This window comes from Elephantulus edwardii, unplaced genomic scaffold (assembly GCF_000299155.1).
Source record: "Elephantulus edwardii isolate Elephantulus edwardi_28Jun2011 unplaced genomic scaffold, EleEdw1.0 scaffold00011, whole genome shotgun sequence".
NCBI lineage: Eukaryota > Metazoa > Chordata > Mammalia > Macroscelidea > Macroscelididae > Elephantulus > Elephantulus edwardii.
The window spans coordinates 942,147-966,177 of NW_006399761.1; the positions used below are offsets into that span (position 1 = coordinate 942,147).

The 24,031-nt window shown below is 50.7% G+C and overlaps 1 protein-coding gene and 1 pseudogene across 1 annotated transcript in view; both read right to left on the reverse strand.

The window, feature by feature from the left end:
- The window catches only part of TET3 (tet methylcytosine dioxygenase 3), a 108,574-nt gene that overhangs the window by 17,718 nt on the left and 66,825 nt on the right, over positions 1-24,031 (reverse strand). The window contains exon 4 of the mRNA XM_006880851.1: positions 10,298-10,388. Within this exon, the coding sequence (XP_006880913.1) occupies positions 10,298-10,388 (91 nt within the window). The remainder of the gene's footprint in view (positions 1-10,297; positions 10,389-24,031) is intronic.
- On the reverse strand, positions 23,130-23,504 carry LOC102867082 (annotated as a pseudogene).

The window sequence follows — 24,031 nt, forward strand, 5'->3', positions numbered from 1 at the left end:
TCAGCCAAGGCACTCCAAGAGTTCACTATCTACAGATTCAATAAAGTAAGAGAACAAGTGAGGAGCCTCTCCCTGTCCCCTTTCAGGCCTGCCTGCTGGGCAGATGAAGAGTAACACTGAGGCTGGTGTGGGATGCCCCTTCAGGTACAAGCTCCATGCTTACAGGACGTTAAGCACATCTCCCTGCCCCACATGCCACAGTCAGGCTGCGTGGTCACTGTGTTTGAGTGCTGGAACCACAGTCTGCAGGGTTCAACTTGTTGGCAATGAGGTTGGTTTATCATAGCTGAATACACACAGCCGGTCTCTTTTACTCCCATTTCTAGGACTTGTTACGTCATATAATAAATATGATACAAACACACCAACATTTACTAACAAGATAGTCATGTTCTATCAACTAAATCAGGATCAGAAAAGCCCACGATGGGAGTGATTCAACAAGATGCAAGTACAATTTAAGCAAGATTTCCACACAGTGGAGAAGTGATCAAAAAGGCCTGGATAACAGTGCTTCTAACTGATTGGAAATGGTTAATAAAGTCCAGAAACTTAACAAAGATGCCAAATAAAAACAATGTAGTTAATTCAACTTGATTTCGGACACACAAAGACCACTTCCTAGCAGAGGCACACATTCTTCTCCAGTGCACATGGGTTATCTCCAGTACAGACCACATGTCGGGTCACAAGGAGGCGTCAACAAGTTAAAAACGCTGACATACTCTAAAGCACCTTTTCAGATCACAGTTTTATAAAGTTAGAAATCTGCAGGGAAACTGGGGCGGGCGGGACAAGGAAATCAAGTATGTGGACATGAAATCTTCCTGCTTGAGCAGGGCTGGGTAACAAAGAAATGTAACTGTTTAACCAAAAGTGAGAAGGAAACAACGTATCAAAATCTTTAGGACCCAGTAAAGGCAGTACTCAGAGGCCAATTTATAGCAATAAACACACACATCAAAATCAATACCTTAATTAGGAAGGGACTTGCAAACCCTACACTCCCCAGAAGAAGGAAAGAGAGGAGAATAGATCAGAGGTAATCAACAGAATCCACAAGCTGGCTCCTGGAAAGGATTAGTAAATCTAACAAGCTACTGGAAAATCTAACAAAAAAGGAGGAAGATTCAAGTAGCATGAATAATAAACAGGTGACCTCACAACAGAAACAACTGAAATGAACAGGTTGATAACAATCCTATACTAAAGTCTTAAATTTGAGAACCTAGAGGAAACAAGATGGACTGACCCGGTGACAGCAGCAGTGGGCTCCGATATGTCAGAGGTGAGGGGACAGCACAGGACAGGGTTCAGCACACTCTTCAGAGGGTCACAGGGAGTTGTACTTGACTCGATGGCACACAGCAAGAGAGGAAGCGGACAGTTGTAGAAATGCACTGCCTTCATAAACTAACACAGAGGTAGACTACTGGAATAGACCCATCATAAAAGAAGAAACAGAACTATAAAAATAAATCAAACCCAAGAGCGTCTATGCAGTAACCAGACAGGGTTTGATGTCAATGGTGAATTCTTCTAGACAGTCAGAAGAGCGGACACCGATTCTACCAAAAATATTTCCAAATATTCTTCCACTCATTCAATGAAGTAATAGCCATAACCCTGATACTAGAGCCGTGCAAAGAAGTAGCTCAAAAAGAAAATTAGAGGACCATCTGTCAACATAGGTGCAAACATTCTCAACAAAATTCTAACCAACATCCTGTTATTTTAAAAAATGATTCATCGTGATCAAGTTGGATTCATCCTGGGTTTGTAAGGACAGATCAATGTCACAATCACTGTAAGGAATCCATCATGTAAATAAGTCGGAGAAGAACCACTGATATCAACACTGAAAAGAAACTGCGTGAAATTCAATACCCTTCCTGATAAAAACACTCAACACAATTTAAAAAAAAGACTATTGTGGTGCACCTAAAAAAAACCCTCCAAAACACCCCAGCCCTGAGTATAAGAGGACTAGAAGGGGGAAGTGGATCTCAACAAAGGGTGTAGCAGGTTCTAAGTGGCTGGAAGTGTTCCATCAAGGCCAGCAGACACTAGGGCGATGGTGTGTGTCTGTATCACACGACAAGTATCGGACCTGGTGGCTTCGCAATGTCAGGCTCAGGCCGTCTGCTAGCAGGAAGCAGCCAGAGGGGTCCACTCGGGCAGGCTGCTCACCGGCCACCTGGAGCGCCTCGGGTCCAGATCTGCTGCATCATGTGGTGGTTATGCGGCGTGGACGCTGCTCATTTCTGGACCTCAAAATCTCCCCCTGCTCCGAAGTCCTGCTGCAGAACGCTACATACTGACATAGAATAGACGTGGACGTGGGGAGCGGCCAAACCTCGAAACACCCAGGAAAAGTAAGTACCAGTGTCAACACAACAGCGTTCCTCCCGGGAACAATCAGTGCGGAGTGTTTCCGCTCTCTGGGGGGTTTTCTTTTATGTTTTACTTTTACGATTTAAATTGAGGACAAAGAATTTTTCAAACACTGACTTGAGGCTTCCCTGGGAGAGAAGAGTGTCACGGATCATCATGATGTTGCAAGGCTGAGGTGACCAGGTGACACTGGTGCCTTACAGACGTGAAGTCAGGCCTCCGGGAAGCTGACGACCGGGGAGAGCTGCCTGTGTTTTCAGGAAGCAACAGCGGTGAGAGGCCTGGGCACCCCGTATCCTGGTGTGGAGGTGGGGCGCCGAAGGACGGAGGGAAGATCCGGCGTCCAGTGAACAGGTGAGCTGAGGACAGCAGCTCCGGCGTCCTCCTGGGGATCTGCCAGCCAGCTGGCCCTTGGTGCAGAGACCCTGGCTTCCCGGCCCAGCACTCACTGCTCTCTGACCAGCGGGGTTTTTAAAAACAAAACTCCTCCTCCTCCAAGGCCTCCCTGCTTCCCGCACCCACACCCGGAGGAACTCCTAGGCCCGCAAGCAAGTCTGGGACCAGAGGCTCAGACTGCATCTGCCACGTTATCCCAGGAGTCCCTGGGCCTCAGAGCAGGGCCCAGCGGCCAGCAGCATCGGTGCCCATTACTATCCTCTGTGCAAACCCGTTGGACCCGAACTTGGGGCAGGGGAGCAAGAGAGGCCACCTCCTGTGTGATGCAAGGCCTTCTGACACCCCCGGAGGGCTGGTCACAAGTTGGCTCGGCTCGATGGCGCGTACACGCGAGAGTGTTCACTCAGCCCTGAAATGACGCCTTGGTCCCTTGTCCCTGTCCCCACACACGTGGGCCCCACGAAGTCAGTCCATCACCCACGGATCAATACCGGACAGCCTCATGGATACAAAACCAAGAACAGGAAATGGACACAGACCCGCGTTTACGCAGCGGCTGCAAAGGGCCAGAGTGAGGGAGTCAAAGACCCTGCTTCTTGAACAAAGCTTTGGGCAGCAGGCGTTTAAGGCCCTGGCAAGGATGACAGTGCGCGGGGCTGGGGCTGCGGGGGCTGCGGGGCTGAGCTGGGGTAACCCAGCGCTACACAGCACACCTGGAAAGAGAAGAATTGACAAGCGTGCTACATACACGTCTGTGTAAAATAACACACAAGGATCGCATTAAGGGAGCCTGGAAACAATAGACTGTTTTAGGGTTTGCTTTCAACTTCTGCATCCTGTATACAATTCTACAATGAAAATGCAAAGTATCAGCATCTAACAGGGATGAGAGGGGACCAAGAAGGAAGTAAGAACAGATACTCTGAGAGAAGGGGAAGGCAGTCGACATTAAAGGGCTGATGAGACATTTTAATTAATTACACTACTCAGTGGCAATTAATGCTACAACCCACAATGCCTATGAAAAAGCAGGACGATGAGCAAACCCTCACTCAGAAATAGAAATGAAATAAAAGTATCAACATCTGTGTCTTGCCTTTTCCGAAGTTTGCTTTGTTCCCTTGGTGTATGAAGGACCTACGCAAGTACCGGTTCCACTAACTGAAAGAAGCTGGAAGGGTTTGCTGCTTTTAGGAAAAAAGGCGCAAAGCCACAGCAGCATTCAGTGCTGACAAAGCGAATCCCGCCACTCAGATCCTCGCCCCCGACTACGCTCAGTCACAGCCTCAAGCCACTCGAGCTCCGAACCACGTGGTCAGCTTCTACACGTTCTGTCTCCAAGCGCTCTGGGCATCTGTTCGCAAGATGTGCCCCAAGGTCTCAGAAAAGCCCAAGAACTTGTCGGGGTGTCGTGCCTGGTGAAGAGCTGGATGTAATTAAGTGTTCTGATCACAGCAGAACAAAGGCATGGTGTGCGCGCTGAGCTTGCCTGCGTTGACCACCTGCGCTCCCCCCCACCCCCAAACAATGGTGAAAGCTGCCAGGGTTGATTCTGGTTCTGCCAGGAGCAAGAGGGTGTGTGAGTGGACGGGCGGGCGTGTGAGTGGACGGGTGGGCACGAGTGGACGGGTGGGCACGAGTGGACGGGTGGGCACGAGTGGACGGGTGGGCACATGAGTGGACAGGCGGGTGCGTGGAGCGTCCTTAAGGCGGAAGGGGAAATCAGCCAGCTTCCTCGACTAGCTGAACAAGGCACTGGGGCACAAGGACTGAGGCACTGGTGACCAGGAGGGGAGAAGAGTACTGAATACACCGCGGACTGCTAGGAGAACACACAGGTCCGTCCTGGGGATGAGACCAGGTTGCTCCCAGGAGGCAAGGATTCATGAAGCTCTGTCTGACATACTTTGGACATGTTGCAAGGAGGGACCAGTTCTTGGAGAGGGATGTCATGCTTGGGAGGGTGGAGAGACAGTGCAGGAGAGGAAGACCCTCAATGAGATGGACTGACTCAGTGACTGGGGTAATGGGGTCAGTGTGTCAGAGGCAGTGAGGTTGGCACAGGACAGAGCAGGGTTCAGAGCTGTTGTACGACGGGTCATCATGAGCTGAAGTTGACTCCACGGAACATAACAAGGTGGGCTGATGCAAGGAGCACCATCAAGGTTAGGGCAGGGGGTGCGACGGCCAATAGAGAAGTGACTGAAGAAGGACGAGAACAATTACAGAGGAGGGTTCTTTGTACTACAAGTGAGAGACTTGAACGTTACTGAAAAACATTATTAAAAAAACCTGTTGAACAAGACCTTTTACATTAGAAAGAAGCAATCTAGGGACACAGGACGGCACGGGGCATGTTCACCCCAACTTTTGGGCCTTCGCTTGGCTACCGCTGACACAGCCCAAGGGCTCTCAAATCCGCTGTCGAGACACACCTCTGCTGCTCAATCACATGCATCACAGTGGCTTCCCCCATGTACATGAGGAGATAGGTCGGTTCTTTGGTGGAAGGACTGTGGTTTCATAGGTCTCTTGCTCTACATGGCTTTCCTAGCCATCGACCTTGACCTTCACCACACGGCTCGGTGAAGCCCAGAGACGGTGTATAAACAATTCATCAGGGACAGGTAGGTTGTCCCATCTCAAGAGGTGTGCACTGAGCAGGTGGAGCAGAGAAAATGGGAATCACTGCCAGCTAGGAAGACGCAGAAAACACAGCACATGTCCTCGGGAGCCAGAAATTCCTGCCCCTGGGAGTCCTGCAGTGAGAAGACCCCAGGGAGGGCAGTACCACAGGATCCCAGCCGACCAGCAATGACAGGAGCCCAGGGAGGGTAGGACCCCAGGAGACCAGCAGTGACAGGATCCCCAGGAGCCCAGGGAGGGCAGGAACCCAGCACTGACAGGAGCCCAGGAAGGGCAGGAGCCCAGCAGTGACAGGAGCCCAGGAAGGGCAGGACCCCAGGAGACCAGCAGTGACAGGATCCCCAGGACCCCAGAAGTGACAGGAGCCCAGGGAGGGCAGGAGCCCAGCAGTGACAGGAGCCCAGGAAGGGCAGGACCCCAGGAGACCAGCAGTGACAGGAGCCCAGGGAGGGCAGCTGTGACAGGACACCCCAGGGAGGGCACCACCAGCCACAGCAGAGGGCCAGAGACCAACGTGGGTCAGAGTGGACCGGGGACTGCTGCCGCAGAGCCCGAGCCGGGCCCTCCCCGAGCCTGCGGGAGGGCTGAGGGCAGACACCATCAGGGACCTTCAGGGCACTGACCGACGCTGTGCGGGTGAAGCTTACAGGATCTCTGCGGCCCTGAGAGGTAGCTCTGCTGGAGATACTGTACTCCGTTGCCCACTTGAACTACAACCTGCTAACTTCCTAGTAAACATCACAACCTAAGTATGGTCTTGGGAGATCTGGAGATCTGTGTGGCCACTGCAGGGGATTCTGGGAGGAGAGGAGAACCGTGAGCATTGGAATTAGCGGTAGGTATGGGAGCGTGGAGGCCTCACAGGAGCTGGTTATGTACTGGGGATGCTGCTGATGGGGGACTGCCCCCCTTGTGAAGTTGCTAAGATCAGAAGAGGTCACCCCCTCCCACCGGCGCTGTAGAGGGAAAAACCCCCACCTGGCCAGGGTAGAGGGCTGGAGCAGACCTGGTCATGAAGGCTGGGGTTTCTGTGTGATTTTAAGGGATGAGCCTAGGGAAATCAAGGAAGCTGCGTGAGACCCGAGAGGTTCTGCCCAGAGGTAGTGGTGGCACCTGGGTGGGACACCTGTGGCCTAAGGTGTGATGTTACCCTGTTCCTGGTGACTGAGCCAGTATGATGAGGAAAGCACAGTGTGTTACACGAGTATCTGTTACACGACTTACAAGGTCCTTAAGATAAAAATAAATCAGTCGCCAAGGAAAAACCCAAGTCTGCCTCCTCATCTTTGGAGGATTTCCTCCTTGGATGGGTTTCGGAAGACTGCACTTGGCGGTTATTTTTAAAGCCGTGAGAGAAAGCCGGCATCTGTGTAAGCTTTATCCCCATCTCTTCATGAATCCGCATTTCCAAGCGATCTTTCCTAACGCAGAGTTACTGACAGACCTGAAATGGACTCACCTGTGTCCCCTTCATGGAGTGTGAAATACCGTAAACCCCTGACCTGTAGATGTCAACCCATCTGAGAATAAGGTTAACTGTTATGTTAACGAGGGCATATCAAAATAGGGTGTGTCTTAGCTAATCATTTTTGAGATATAAGAATACATTACACACCGAACCAACAAAGTTGAAAAAACGGAATTAAGGAAAATGCCAGAGAAGCTGAGACAAGGACTGGGTTCTTCTCCCCAGAGAAGAGTAAGATCTCTAGTGGCCTAGTGGGTAAGGAGTTGTGCGGTCAACCCAAATGCAGGTGGTTCGAATCTACCAGCTGCTCCACACGAGAAAGATGGGCTATTTCTTCTCAGGTGATTTACTGCCTCCGAAAACCCATTAGAGGGTCAGCTATGAGTCTGTTCCAACTCAAATGCAATGAGTTCAAGTCTCAGAAACGGAAATAACTTTGCTAAAAGCCACTTGCTTGTGGTGTTTCTGAGAGGATGCTCCTACAGAACTGTACGGAGAAAGCTGTCTCAGCTCAGATGCACTTTCCATCATTTTTTGCAACCCTCAACTGGCAGAACAAAGGGCCCGTATTCTTAGAGAGCAGCATTGAGATTTCTTTGAAAAGTTCACAGACAGGTTAACCCGGTGAACAAAACCAACCTGAACCTTGCCCTGCCCTGCCCTGCCCACCTCCACCGTTCTCAGTCTCAGTCTCTCTTTCTCTTGCACTGACCCTCACCTTTCTCAACACAAAGTCTCTCTCCAAGGACTAACTCCTGCTGAAAATATGCCCGAAGGTAGAGAAGTTTTCTTGAAAAAGCTCATTGGAAATGAAGTGTCCAGTCATGTTTCAGAGAAAACTGTGTTATAGTCAAGAGATGCTGGAACAGGAGGAGCTGGACCTTACTGAAAGGAAAGCACTGCACACACCGGTCTTAGAGCAAATGAAAGAGCCACTGGTTGCACTAGAAACCCAAAGTCGCTGTAAATTTTCATTGAAATTAATAATAAATATTAAAAAAGTTAAAAAAAACCTCTAAGGAGAGATTATATGAGGAAGACAGATTTAAACTGTTGATTTCTATGAGACATAAAACCCTGCATGAACTTAAGCCAAGATCCATCTGATGTAGCAACAATCTATCTCATTCCACAGCATCCTTGAAATTAAACTTGAATTTCTGGCAGTTTCTAGATATGCTGCTCCAACCATTTCTTAGTAATTTAAAAATATTTTACTTGCATATTATGTTAATTATATACATTTATTGTATTTGTCACCTAAATGACACTCCAGAAAATCATTTAAATTTAATTTTATAACTGAATTCCACATATTTATAGGATATTCTTATTTGTCAACAGTATTTTATACTATGACTGTTCTCATCGAGGATATTTTAATATTAATACATCTCTTGGCTAGTTATACTATCCTCTCACATTTTTTTTTCTGGTAGGAAATTGTGATTGCTATATTTACTGTATTTCCCTCATTCATAAGCAACAAAATGTGTGTGTATAAATCGCTTAAAATTTCTCTCTAAATACTTATTTGTGAAAGAATTATAACACCTACACTATAGTCTTAAGAGTTACATGAGTTAATATGAGCACTTAGAAATACTTTGTTGTATAAAGAGTGTTTTTGTTCTTATTAAAAAAAAAATTCACAGACAAAAATCACACCTGGCCCCGCCATGAACCTGCTGGACATGGGCACATGTGGACAGTGGGGGACAGATATAGAAGCTGAAAACACCCTCACCCCAGAAGCGGACATCTGTTGCCGACTCACTTCTGCCCTGTGGTGAGCCTATGGGACCAAGCAGGCTGTGTCGACAGGGGCTGGAGCCCCAACTCTTGATGCACGGGGGGTGAGAGGTGGGAGGGGGCAGCGGGCGGGCTTCCACTGCTCACCTTTTCCAGGTAGTCATGTCAGGAGCTTACCCGCTGCACCACCAGGGCCCCTTCACCAGGCTTGGCCTGCAGACTGGGTCTTTGATCAGGCGCTTTCCTGATGGGCTGCCCTGAATATGAACGTTTGCAGAAGCTCAGGACAATGAGAGGCCCCACCTGGCTACCTCTGTCCACTGTCCTGTGTAAACTCCTGCTTCCAGCCAGTAACTGCCAAGATGCATCCGCTCCCTCGTGCAGACAAAACCTGGCCCCAGTTCGTGGAGATGCTAAACCACTCAACCTTCCATGCCTCTATCAAGCGTCCAGTGCGTCACTCTCTTTTCCCTTCCTCTCAAAATACCAATTCCGGTTAGAGACGCACCTATGTCCTGATCACTCGGCTCTATGATCATCTTTCCGGCTACTTGTCAGAAAGCCCAGTGGGGTCACAGCCACTGACCCAGATGCGTCTACATGGGGCAGGGTGGGGTAATGAGGGGGGAGTGTCTGCAGAACGCCCTCCTTCGGAGCTGCCCCTGGGCTGGAATTCTCCCGAGGACACTGCCTCTCCACGGTGGACGCACTGTGCTTCACCTGCTCCTCTGCTAAGTGAGAGGTCCGCGATCTGAACCCACTCACGGCTCTGAGAGACGGACAGCTTCCTCCTCAAACATTTATGGCCTGGAAAAGCCGGTGGAGAGGTGCGCAGGTCAGAGCGGACTATCAGATGGCAGCGGGCTGAGTCTCGTTTTTGGAAATCAGAACTCAGCATTTCCATGCAATATGGACGCCACTGTAGACTTTTAGTGTATACTAACGGCTTCTTCAAAAAGCCCAAAAATGTAAGTGTTGAGGAAAATGAAATCTAAATTTCAATTAGAAGTGTTGGTATAAACTCATCATGTATTTAATTACTCAGTAATAAAAAATCCAGTATGAGTGAGCATCTGTAGTACCTAGACTTTGGTTTAAAAACACTTCCCCCCAAAAAAGAAGCCAGGATTTTGTGACCAGAACATGAGGGGTCTGGAACTCTGTCAGAGAGGCACCCAGAACGGAAGGAACCCAGGTTATTATCAGGCCCCAGCCCCCCATTCAGGAGGACTCGGACGACATGAACAGGCTCCCACCACAGACACGACATTCCTCCGCGTGGAGCTAATAAAATACCAACTCAGGAACTAGTTGTGGGTTTTTTTGGGGGGTGTAGATAGAGCACATGACCGAACCAGAATGTTAGATCCAGACCCCGCAATGCCCAGGGCAGGAGGACAAGCTAACCAGCGCCGCCCGGAAGTCCAGCAGATTCAGACCACAGGGAACTCAGCAGGACAACCAACCAGTGAGAGGACTTGAAGAAAAAGATGGACCTTTCGATCAGAAGCCTGGCAGGGGTGGGAGTCCAGGCTCACTCTCCAGGGGACCCTCTCTCCACTACAGAGTGGAGATGAGAGGTCGCAAACCCACTTCCCGTATGAGATGCCCATCCCGCCCCAGGCATCCTCGCCAACTCACCGTTCCTCCATGAGCTCCCGGATAGAGGCGACAGTGGGGCCGGATCCCAGATGCGTGTAATAGGGACCCTCGTCCTTCTCCACTATTTGTTCTGCAGAAACACAGAGCGTAAACATTTAGCCATTTCAACCCGTCATCAGTGTCAGCTTACAGAGGCAGATGGGGGGGGAGGTGGGCGTGTTACAGAACAGGAATTCCAAAGGGCTTCCAGTGTGCTCCACCTCCTTGGAGAGAGAAGGAAGTACAGACTGAACTACAATGACCCTACAGCCCATGATAAAGCCAAGAGCCATCCGGCCCCGCCCACCGACCCTGGGACCTGGGCTCTCACACCACCGTCTGAAAGCTAAAGGCTCCAAGCGATCGCCCAGCTGTCCCCTTCCTAAGTCTTACTGTGCTCTACAGGGACCTCTGTGCCTGGTACTGAGGAGCTGTGCTGCCAACCCCAAAGCAGGCGGTTCGAATCCCACAGCTGCTATTGGGGGAGAAAAAGGGACCACCTCTTCCCGTGGATTGATTTCCTCTGGAAACCCGCTGGAGGGTCAGCTGTGGGTGGGCCACCCCTGTCTGTACAGGGATCACACTTGGCCGAGACGGGGAGGAAGGGACAGGGTTGGGCACGGTTCTCCCTGCAGTCCGCAGGAGTCACCCTCTACTCGAAGGCACGGAACACCTGTCCTCTGGATTGGGGGTCAGCTCACATTTTCTGTTAAGTGTCACACAACATGTGTTTTAGACTTCACAGGCTACGTGGTCTTTCCTGCTGTAGCATGTGGCCAGCCACAGGAGACGGGAAACAAACGGGGCGGTGCGCTCCAACACAGACTTATGACAACAGGCAGCAAGTATATGCATCCAGATGCTGTTAAGTGCTGCAGAGTCGAAACTGACTCAGCTGATTTCCGGGGGGTTCTCAGAGGCTGCCCGTGGCCATGGAGGAGACTGCCCGTCTTTCTCCTGTGAAGAGGCTGGCAGATTCAAACCACCCACCTTTGGGTTGACAGCACAGCTCCTTCCCGCCCATCCATACATACACGTCCATTCATGTACACAGTGACACGCAGGGCAGCACAAAGAAGGATGCTGCCTGGGTGAACAAACACCTTCCTGGGACCCATTTATGCGGCCCGGAGCTTTGGAGGATGCTAGTTTCGTTCACTTGGCATAATCTAGCTCTTAAAGATTACACCTCACATGGTAGTGTGGCGAGGGCTGGGTTCTTAGAAACTTTCTTAGAAGCAAACATTTGGACAGAGCCACTGGCCTCTCTGCATCTGGAGCCAAGAACATGAAGGAAACCGGACACTCAGAGCAGAAATGAGTCCGTGGGACTAAGAGTCTGTCCAGGCCACCGCCTCCTGCACAGGCGACCACGAGTGTCTGTGTCCACCACGCCTCAACACTGATCACAAACACAACAGGCAGGTCCTGACAGAACGGGGGCAAAATATGCACCAGAATTCCAGCTCTCTATCGTCCTCCCCTCGCTGGACCCGCTGAGGCTTGGGAAGCCCAGGTCCCACTGTAAGGAGATACTCCCTGACCCTGGAAACCAGACGAGGCTGGAAGGCCACCTCAGAGTGAAATAAGAGACTGTGTCACAAGCTGAACCGTCACATCCGTGAGCCCTGCGTCCTTTAAGAGGCTGTGTCCAGTATCCCAGGGAACTCAAGGTCCAGTGCTGTCAACAGTCCACGACATTCTGGATCCTTCCTTGGTGGGTATTTTTAGAAGGGTCTTCAAAGCTTTAGGAACTAAGTTGCAACTATTGTTCCTTCCTTGTACACAACAGAAGAATGAAGAAAAGCGAAGGCGTAGGGGAGCAGTTCGGCCAAAGGACTCACATGAACCTCAAACTCTGCGACCCGAGACTAGGCTAACTAGACGGTGTCTGGCCACTGCTGCTGACCACTCAGAAACGGACCCCCGTAGAAGGTCCTGGACAGAGTGGGAGGAAATGGAAACACAGCTCCAAAGACTGGAGTGGCCGGGCTCACTGGTCTCACGAGGACTGACAGACGTTCCCCCCGAGTGGCCCTCAGGGTCCCTGGGCCACTGGCACTCAGGTGACCCTAAAGGTGTAACACAGGCCAGGGCTCGTCCCGTAGAGTGCCTTCATGTGAGATCAAAAGGGGTAACGCTCACAAGGCAGGTAGGGGACCCAGACTCTTGGGATTGCCATTAACGACACAAAATGTCCCTGCACGGTTGAAAGGAAAAGCAACTTGCTCTGTCAATGTCCACTGAAATCACAGCAGAATAAACGGACGAAGGACAAGAAAAAAAGCAGGGAGGCAAGGAGCCAGGGGACCTCAGAACGGCCAGGACCCAAGTAACGCGGACGAGGAAAACCAGTGTCACTCATCAAGTGCAAGGAGACTTAAGTGGGACTCTAATTTGCTGTGTACTTTCACCCAAACCACAGCATTTTAATAAGAAACAGGCATTGGGATATAATTAGCCAATGGCTGCTAAGAGAACAAACAGGTCTGCCCCGGAGAGGGTGACACCAGGCTGTGCCCTGCAGGCAACGACTTGGAAGCTCCGTCTCACATACTTTGGGCACGTGGCCAGGAGGGACCAGTCCTTGGAGAGGGACGTTATGCTCACAAGGGTGGAGGGACAGCGCAGGAGAGGGAGACCCTGGGTGAGATGGACTGACTCAGTGACTGGGGCGGTGGGGGCAGGTGTGTCAGAGGCGGTGAGGGGGTGGCTCAGGACAGTGCAGATTCAGAGCTGCTGTTCACAGGGTCTCTGAGTTGGAGTCGACCTGACAGCAAATAAAGGGGGAGGCTTTGTGGTAAGGAGCTGCGCTGCCAACTCAAAGACAGTAAGTTCAAATCCATGGGCTTCTCCGCGGGAGAAAGACAGGCAAACTCCTGTGTGATTTATAGCCTCTGAAAAACTGCTGGAGGGTCAGCTGTGAGTCAGTTCCGACGTGCTGGCAGGACGCTTTGAGATCCTACATGAAATCGAGGTCACATGAATCAAAACAAGGATTTTCGGGGAGCTCTGGTGGCCTAGTGGTAAGGAGCTGCAACTACAATCCCAGAGGCGCACAGTTCAAATCCACCAGATGCTCTGCCGAGGAAGGAGGGACAATCTCCTCCTGTACCAGTCAGATCTGATTTGACGGTACACTCACACAAAAATAATAAAAAAACAAAACAAAACAAAAAAACAACAAGGATTTTCATCACAGCACAGCTTGCAACAGCAAAAAACTGGAAGCCATCCACGGCCCAGCAACAGTGAGACCAAGACGCAGGCAGCAGAAGGACGGTCTGATGGACAGACACCCTGCGTCTGTGTGGCGGAACCCCTCAACACAGGCAACCGAGGCAGAGACACCCAGCGCTGGCCAGTGCACACAGCAGGACCCCACATTAGTAACACGGGAAACCAGACCCGGGACCACATTGCCCAGGGGGCACACGCAGGGCTGCAATGGGAGTGGAGGCAGGTGACAGCAGCACCTTATGATTTCTGCCTTCACCTACATAAACGGCAATTTCACATGCAGGGAAGAAATCAATACAAAAAGGAGGAAACAGTTCTCATAAGAGCTGGGGGCAGGGAAGGGAATGTGTGGGGAAGGATGTGCAGGGGTCTGGGGGTGCTGGCGGAGCCCCAGTTCCCCACTGAGGTGGGAGGCAAATAGGTGATCGCTTTTAACACTTCCATTAAGCGAGGTGTGAAAACGGTCTAAGAGACAGTGTTCCAAAATGCAGAGAATTCACTTCATGGTCATTTAAAAAACAAACTCTTACTATCTAGTTGGTCAGACAAGATCCCACACCATGCACCCATGCCATCAGGAACCCCTCATGGGAACTGACATGTTTGATACCTGGTGCTGGGGCAGGTGGAGGGCTGGAGAGGCCAACCCGTACCTGTCGCCTTACTTAAATACATTACAGGGTGAAAGATTTCAGCAGAAAAGATCTCTAAGTGCTAGGCAAAAAAACCCCCAAACACCCCAAAACAACTAGTTTTTAAAAATAGTTATGAAGTTCTTGTCACTGCAGGAAGTTAAGAAACCATACACACCCCTCGAACGAGAAATTCAAAGAAAATGTGGTAGCCACCACCTGCAGGGAAGAAGAAAGGTCAACAACAGCACAGTGGGTTCTGGATCCGCCGCAGACGAAGACTCATTCTCTCCACCCATCAAGGGCCCTTCACCTGAGAAAGGGCACTGAACCCAGAGAGGAGGGGAAAGGGGTAGAAGCAGACCTCGGACACAGAAAGCCTTAAAGTGCACCTGAAGCCACTGTGAGAAGCCATGGTCACCTTCCCAAGAAGTCAGCACCAGGCACGGCAGATCCGGCCAGTGTGGGGGTACAGGGAACACGCAGCGACACTGCACCCACCGACCCGGCCAGCCGGTGTGGGGGTACAGGGAGCACGCAGTGACCGACCCGGCCGGTGTGGGGATACAAGGAGCACACAGCAACACCGCACCCACAGACCCGACTGGTGTGGAGGTATAGGGAGCACACTGTGACCGACCCAGCTGGTGTGGGGGTACAGGGAGCACTCAGTGACACCGCGCCCACAGACCTGGTGTGGGGGTACAGGGAGCACGCAGTGACACTGCACCCACCAACCTGGCCGGTGTGGGGGTACAGGGAGCACACTGCAACACTGTGCCAACCGTACCACCCCAGCTCCCACCTTCCTCAACCACCCGCTGCCCATCCTGCCCCATCCTAACACTGATACCACCCACTCCAGATCCCAACACCATATCACACACTGATACCTGCACCGTCACACTGCAACACCGCTACAGCCACTGCACCACCATACTCCCACCACTGCCCACAACACCGCTACAGCCACTGCACCCCCACACCCCCACCACTGCCCACAACACTGCTACAGCCACTGCACCCCACACCCCCGCCCACAACACCGCTACAGCCACTGCACCACCACTGCCCACAACACCGCTACAGCCACTGCACCACCACTGCCCACAACACCGCTACAGCCACTGCACCACCACTGCCCACACCACCATTCTAGCCACTGCACCACTCCCCCGCAACAGTGCTCCCCCTGTTCCCGCAGCATCCCGACCACCACAGCACAACTGACACCCCGCCCCCCCACAGAGGTCAGCTGCCCAGGACAGGAGCTGCCTGGGGTTGGACAGAACCAGGGGGTGCTCAGGACCGTGAGTCTCACACTGAAGCAGCCTCTTGACGAGGGAGTGGTGGACACGGGCCATCTGAGTCCAGTAAGCACAGTTCTCTGTGTCCCGAGGAGCTTGAGGGGAGCCCAGGCCAGGAGGGCACAACCCCGGGCACTGTCCCCTTCCCTCTCCACTAGAGTCCCTGCACTTCCTGCCCAGGACAACATCGTAACAGCACCACAAAAGTACCATCTGCCCCCCAAGCTGAAAGAATGTCATTTTTTCAGAAGAGTTTCCACTTTCTGGTAATTTTGTTACAATTTTAATTGTTCAAAATTATAAGTGCACCAGACCACAGTACCCTTTACCCTATATTATCCAAACACCATGCTGCTGGGTGCTGCTGAGATGGACTGGCCAGAGGCTGTAAATCACACGGGAGGACACTGCCCATCTTTGCCCTGCAGAGCAGCGGGGGGGACTTAGCTCTGGTCTGGCAGTACAACTCCCTACCCACGGGGCCCCCAGAGCTCCCCAAAGACGTATCTATCATCCGCAAAGAAACAGCTGTCAAAAGAAATCAGTCAACTCTTAATTTACTGACAGAAAATTACCTCCCAGATAGTTTAAGTGGAAAAAAACCAAACCAAAACAACCTAGGCAAATTTAACCACAGCATGTATTACACACCACCATGCAGGAAGCACGCAGTCATCACACACGGATCTGTGCACACACATACAAGCATCCTCTGTGTCAGCACCCAAAGCGAGAACAAGTTTGTAAAAGTCTGGCGAGCTCTGGTGGCCTAGTGACAAGAAGCTGCACTGCAATCCCCGAGGTACACGGTTAGAATCCATCAGATAGATGCTCTGCTGGAGAAAGAGGGACAATTTCCTCCTGTACCAGTCAGATCTGATTTGACAGTACACACACACACACACACACACTAATAAAATTTTATATATATATAAAAATTAAAAAAATGTCAAGTTCATCTGTGCTCCTGCTCTTAGGAAAGGGAGCAGCGGCCCGGCCCGGGCAGGTGACCGGATGGAGGGGGTCAGTGCTCTGCCTTCTACTCCCAGATGCCCATCGCCCTCCCCGTGGTCCTGGGACAAACTCTCTTCTTGTCTCAACTCTGCCACAGTCTCCAGCTGCCCCTCCCTGTCCCGTGCAACCCACTGGTGGGCAGCAGAGCGAACCTCAAATCAAGAGCACAGTCTGCAAGCCCTTTGTCCCAGGCCATCTCTGACCCTGGTCCCACCCTCCGTCCTGCCGCATGACCTCGGATGCTTGTGTCATTACACAGTGGCACCAGGAGGCGGGTCACAGAACATCACAATTGCTGACATGCAGTGAACCCACACAGGCTTTTCAGGTAGCCCTGGGCACCTGTGACGAGATCCTTCCCACCTCATGGACCCCCTTCACCTTCAAGTGTCACAAGAACACCATGTGCTGACATCACAGGACTGAACTGAGGGTCCAGCAGGACTGTGTCCATCACAGGCTGACCACAGTGTCCGGAGTACAAAAGGCGCTTGGTAACATGTAGACTCTGCCCACCACGTTGTGATAGGAAGGTCACTCCTTCAGGAGACGTAAGGCGGTCAGGGGGGTGATCATCCATGATGGGATTGTTGAGGACATAGAACACCCAGCATCGCTCTCCATCCCTCCGTGCGCAAGTGACTCGCCCACAAGGTCTCCCAACAAAGACTTGTTCCAAACGGACAGTGCCTTGAACCATCGTAAACAGAGGATTATGATACATCAGGTGCAAGTGGAGAACGAGGCAAAGGCAGGGGAAGAGGGGAGAAAGGGTAAGAGGACAGGGGGACAGGGGCCAGGAGACGGGGAGGGAGGAGGAGCCGCGGAGTGTGAATGCTGGCGAGGACGGTCTGTCCAGGGGCGAGGACGGTCCGTCCAGGGGCGAGGAGACCACACAGTGCACGGAAAACAAAACTCAACCAAGTGCCAGAACCTCTGGGCTCTGCTCCAGATATCATCGTCTGGAGAAAATGCAAAGTAACTTACTGACGGCCGGGTCCCGCTGCCACGGGAACACCATGTGGGTGCATGCGGCCTGTCCTCTGAGATGCACAACACGAGAAAGGCCAAGTACAAGGAGAAGGCACACAGCAAATCCTGCCCTGTGGACCCGGCAGCAGCAGAAGGCGAGAGGCATGCGCACAGCCAGGCCAACATGCAGCCTGGCCAGACACGTTTCCCCAGGCGGGCTGGGGCCACCAGGCCGTTTGAAACAAGTCACTCCCCTCCCGTTAAGCCCTCACAGGGCAGTCCGCAGAATCTTCTAATAGTATCTCCTTGGGGCCCCAGTGGTGCTGTGAGTCAGAGTGCTAAGAGTGAGAGTCAAGGTCTAACCAGAAGGTTAGTGGTTTGAGCCCATGGTCCTCTTCAGGAAAAAAGACAACACAGATTTCTCCTGCAGAGACTGGCAGCTTGGGAAACCCTCTGGGGTTAAACAGGTAAAACCCTATTAAAGCTTTACCTGGAGGCAAAGATGGGAAGACTTGACCTCACGTATTCTGGGCATGCTGTGAGGAGGGGTCAGTCCTTGGAAAAAGACATGATGCTGGGAAGGGTGGAGAATCAGAGGGCGAGACAAAGACCCTCGGCCAGATGGACGGACACAGCGACTGCAGCAACGCGCTGGAGCGTACCGGAGATGGGGAGGTGGGCGCAGGGCTGGGTTCAGAGCTGCTGCTCAGCGGTAGCCCGGAGCCACAGCTCGTTTGCTGCCATCTAACAACAGCTGCACCAGGGAGCTGAACTGACTGGATGGCAGGTAGTTTCTTTCACTCACGTCTCTTTCCCAGAGTGTATCGATCTGTATGGGAGTTGATTACACAGTTCTAATATAAAGACTGGTGTCCAGGAGTTCTCCCTGCCCCCCACCCGTGAATACATCTCCATCAGGAACAGTGTGCAGGGAGGGAGGGGTTCTGCAGGCCACTGAGTGGGGGTCTGAGGTGCCCCAGCCAGGAGAGAGAGGTGTAGTCTGTGATGAGAGGAGCACCAGGCCAGCCAACAGCCAGGAAGGGGCCACCATACACCAGGAGCACTGACCAAACCCTAAAGATTTAGGGGAGAAGGGGCACAGGCAGCACTCCTAGGACTTCCCCCAGCTCCTCAGACTGACTGCTTTCCAGCCAAACCCAGGAGAAAGCAGCCACCTGGGCCTACGCCCAGGGAAAATGGCCCTCTCCCGTCAAACTACAGAACAGGCTAGACAACTGGGATCATGAAAGCTGGGCAGAGGGAGAGGCCCTAGTTCTTGTCCCTCCAAGGACGACCAGAGGAGAAACTTAAAATGGGAAACAGAATGGTCCACTGATGACCAGAAGGGAAAATCGCCCCCAGGAAACAGAATTAGAACCTGCAACTCAACCAACAGCATCATAAAGATAAGGAACTGAGAACTACTTACACAGACAACAGAACCTGCCTCACACAGACCAAGAAAGCTGGTCAAGGAAAATCATAATATCCAGGAGGCTGCACACAAGGGCCAACATTATGAAAAAGCAAAACAAGCCTTCTCTTAAAAAAGCAGACCAGAACACAACCCCCATGAAAACCCCAGAGACAGGAGTTCCAAGAACGGGTACTGATGTAGCTACAAATGGTGAATGAAAGGGTTGAAACCATAAATAGAAGTACAAGAATTTTTAAAATCAAAGACAGAGAGGACACAACCAATACAATTCAAGAAACAGGAAAGCAGGAAAATTCAATCCAGAATATCAAAATTGATATTACAGATTTAAAAAAAAACAACTAAATAGAATAGAAGAGATGGGACAGAATCAGCAAGATAGAAAACAACCTCAACAAGAACTTAAAGAAGAAAAAACAGAGAAGACCAGAGGAAAATGAACAAAACAACAGAATTATGTAGCATGTCATGAAAGAAAAAAGCATACTCATGATTGGAATTCCAGAAAGGAGGGTGAGGAGGAAGAGCACTGAGAAAACTGTGAAGAAAACATCTCAGGTTATCATAAAAAACGAGGAACTATGCACTTAAGCAGCTGAGTGAAACACGCTAGATCCCCAAAGAAAAACATCAAGACATATCTTAGTGAAATACTCCTGGGCAGAGGGGGTGGTGGTGAAGGGATAGAAAAGATTCCATAAGGACTTGAAAAGAAGGGTTGGTAACAGGCATAGACCGACAGTGATTCATTATATGAAATACAATGTATATGAATGTATAAAACACAATGTATATGAATGAGTAATCAAAAACAATTTTGAAAACCTAGCATACATTTAAAAGGCAATTAACCTCTCTTTATAAACACGGAAACTGATACCATCCTCACTGGTCACTGTGTAGATGCCTCTGTATTTTCATATAGTTTATGCTTTATGTTGTTAAATTTTGGGTACTTGCCAATTTAGGAACTAAGAAAATAAGTACAAGAAAAAGAAATTCCCTGCTTCTGAGTCAGAACTGACCATCTAGCAAGTTTTCCAAGGCTGTAAATGCACTTGAGGAGAATGCTGATGGAGCTGAATCATGGACCTCAGTGTTGGCAATGGAATTCTTTTCCTCTAAACCACTAATGAGATGTGTGCAACGATACTAAGTATTACTTGGAAGTTTGAAGTATTGTGGGAATTACCAAAATGCGATACAGAGGTGAATGAGCGAGCATATGCTGTTGGAAAAATGTCAGAAGACTTGCTGGAGACAGGGTTCCCAGATCCCTCTAATTTGTAAAAACACAATTTTTAGGTCAATAGGATGAAATGCCCTTCTACTGCTCAATTTTTTTAAATTATTATGTGTGTGTGTGTGCGCGCGCACTGTCAAACTGTATCTGACAGGTACAGGAGGAGATTGTTCCTCCTTCTCCAGCACAGCATCTTGCGGACTCAAACAGCGCACCTCTGGGACTGCAGTGCAGCTTCTTGCCACTAGGCCACCAGAGCTCACTAATCTACTGCTCAATTTGAACTTGAGATTTCACCCTGGCCACTGGAAGGTATGAAGGCAAGGAAGGCCATCTCCACTGTTAACGGGATCCCTGGTCTCAGATTTTTAGTTCAAAGCCACTAGCCACTTCTTGAGAGAAACGTGTGGCATGAGGCCTCTGCACGGGTGGTACTTAGGGACTCTCTGGGGCTGTTCTGCTCTGTTCGATAGGGTCACTAAAAGCTGGCTACACCTGATGACAATTGTGTGTTTACTATGCACACACACAGCAACACAGTGGTACTTCCGAAGCACCTTTATAAATGAATGAATTCCCTTGCTCTCCTTCTTCCCCTTTGCTGGTCTCCTCATAGTACTTTCCCTCTCCTCATTACTATTTATGACACTGAGCATAAAAATGAATGCATTTCAGGTATCTAAGTTCCTTCAAGGCAGTTCCAACTTTCTATACAACAACAGCTCTCACAACAGCCGTCTACAGACAGAAGGAATGGACCCTGCATCACCCCCTCCCCCACTGGCGTGTCTGAGCCCATTGCGGTGACCACAACGTCCGTTCAGCTTCCTGGAGGTCGTCCTCGTTCGTTGACGCATGAATGGTAACTTAACTGGGTATCAGGTTATTTATTTTTAGGGGGTGATAGAGAATTCTTGATTCAAACTTTTCACCTCAATATGCTATTACTCCACTGTGTTTTGGTTTCTGATGAAACTGCTTAGTCTGTGAGATAAGAGACTCTTATCTGGGGAGTTCTGGTGGCCTAGTGGCAAGAAAACTGCACTGCAATCCCAGAGGAACACGGTTCGAATCCACCAGACGCTCTGCCGGAGAAGGAGGCGCAATATCCTCCTGTACCAGTCAGATCTGATTTGACGGTACACACACACAAAATAATTTAAAAAAAAAAAGAGACTTATCTAAAATAAAGAGCTCTCAGAAATCAGGAGTCCTCTGGTGCTGTGGATTCAAATGCTTCCTAAAAGGTTGGGGGTTCAAATTTACCAGCTGCTCCTTGGGAGAAAAAGAAGGCATTCTGCTCCTGTGAAGATGGACAGCCTCGGAAGCCCAGTGGAGATATCCTACTCTCCGACAGGGTCTGCAGTCAGGGACCTCTCCAAATTGCTGAGGAGCAATGATGTCAGATTGAGGACTAAGGTGCCATCTGATTCAGGACAGTCTTTTCCATCACACTTGCTATGCATCTGAGAGCTTGACAATGAATAAGGATGCCAGAGAAGGACTGATGCATTTGAGCTGTGGTGTTAGAGAAGAGTACTGAATATCCCATGGACTGCCAAGAGAACAGGTATGTCCTAGAGAAGGTTTAGCCAGAGCGCTCCCTGGAGGCAAAGGTGATGAGGCTTCACCTCACATACTCCAAGCCTGTTGCTAGGAGAGGTGACTCCTTGGAGAGGGACATCATGGTTGGGACGGTGGAGGGACAGTGAAAGAGGAAGACCCTCAATGAGATGGAATGACATGGTGACTGCAGTGATGGGCTGAAGTGTATCTGAGATGACAAGGACGGTGCAAATTAGGGCAGGGTTCAAACCTGTTGCTGACAGGGTCACTAAACGGCACCTAACTATGAGGTCATGACCTTGGAATTGACTCAAAGGTGGTGTGCTTGGTTTCTGCTTTCACAACAAGGAGAGACTGAAACACAAAGGAGAAATGGACAGAAGAGTCCAACAGGCACATTACAAAGGTAACTTCCATTATTAATGTAAGGTAAATGACATGATTACAAAGGATGGCATAGAAAAATGTGTTCATTCCATCAGTCATCAGTGCAATGGGAGTTCAAACTAAAACAAGTTAGTGCCGTACCCTCTGGATTGGCTGATATAAAAAAGATGGACAGTCCCATTGTCTGGGGTGGCTGCAAATCATTCCCACCACTCTGGAAAAGTGAGGGTGTCTACTAAATGTACAGATCCCATTCCTAGAGATACCCCCAACAGAAATACGGGGCCGCACATCTGAGGGCGCTCATGGCCACAGGAGGGACAGCCATCACACAGCAGAAACAAGCCAGCCAGCTGCGTAGATGGAGTATGTTCATACAAGGGGAAAACTGTCAGCATGGTCACAAACGACACAGCAGGAGGCACACACAAACTACAGTGTCTGCTCCACACAGCCAGAGAGGGGGTGTCGGAGGAGAGGATGCCCGTGCGAGTCTACATCCTGTATGAGTCCACACCCTGTGTGACTCCACACCCATGAGCTCAGGACAGGTGGATGCAGCCACCGTGCTGAGAACGGGGAATGGCCATGAGTGAAGGGCAAGGTCAGGGTCAGCAGGTCTTGGGACTGTGCAAACCACCAGACTCTGTTCCGATGGTGCACACACACAGAGCAAAGAGCATGGACCCCAAAGCCAGAATGTCACCGTTTTCATGAGCCGTGAGCCATCTCCGCCGTCCACCTGTTCTGGCCCACAGAGGGCGGCCCCGAGGCGGACTGTCACCTGCCCATTCCCCTCTGCAGAGTCCAGAGAGGGGGGGCCAGGAGGGACGTTCTGAGGTGCCAAATGGATTTTAACCCACACGCTGCTTACACACAGGCCTGTCTGCTGACAAGGTCTAAGGTGTAATAACTATGAATAGGTCCACTGAGTACCTGGTATTTGCATGCTTCCCCATATGTGTACTTTTAATAAAAACGGTTTGGTTTTTTTGTTTTGTTTGTTTGTTTTTTACTTTTGTGTTTTATTTATTTAAGAAGTCCAGGCCTTGACTGCGTATTTCCGCAGTGGGTACAGGCGCTCTTTTCGCTGCTGCTTCTTGGTCTTCAGGTTCTCCTCATGCTTGTTGAGCCTTCGGTGCATGGCACGTGTTTTCTTGGGCCGCAGATCCAGGGGTTTGTACTTCTTGCCCTTATAGTATTTTTCAAGGTTCTCCTGAGTCTGGTTAATAACAGTGAGAACACGGGCAATGGATTTTTGGACAGCTCGGATTTTGGAGAGCTTAGAAGCCGCACCGCCTGTCACTTTGGCGACGCGCAGCTGGGAAAGTTCCACCTTCAGATTGTCCAGCTGTTTCAACAGCTCCTCCTTCTTTCTGCGAAGGTCCCGAGCCTTGATTTTGGCCATGGCTGAGCGATAGAACCTGGCTGCCGCCTGATCCAAGCCCAAGAGAAAGAGCCAAAAATGGGTTTTTAAAAAACATTTTTAAAGACAAAGTGCATGGATGAGCTTGGTTCTCATCTGCGGGCGCTTCTTCAATTCCGCACGTTCCCCGGTCTGTGCTTTGTCTGGTCCCCCTCAGTCCTTGGTGGGGGAAACATCTCACCATGGAGTGATCCCTGTTCTGGGGAGAAAGGTCCTTTCTGACTCTGCTGGTTTTCCCTCTGGGCCCCTTCTCCGCCCATCCCCTCCACTCTGCTCTGGGTCCTGGTCTTGCCTGGGGGTTGCCTTTCAAGCTGGTCCCTCTACACTGCCCCGGCTCCCTTGTGTAACACTCTGGTTTTTTGCATTCTGCACCTCTGCTGCAAAGGTATCCCCTGTCACTCTCCCTGCCCAGCAGCAGGGCTCTCCTCCTCCGAGCTGTCCTCCAGGCCGCAGTGTCGGCAGTCCCCCTGCAGCCTTTCTTGAGTGCCCCCAGCTCCACGCCAGCTCTC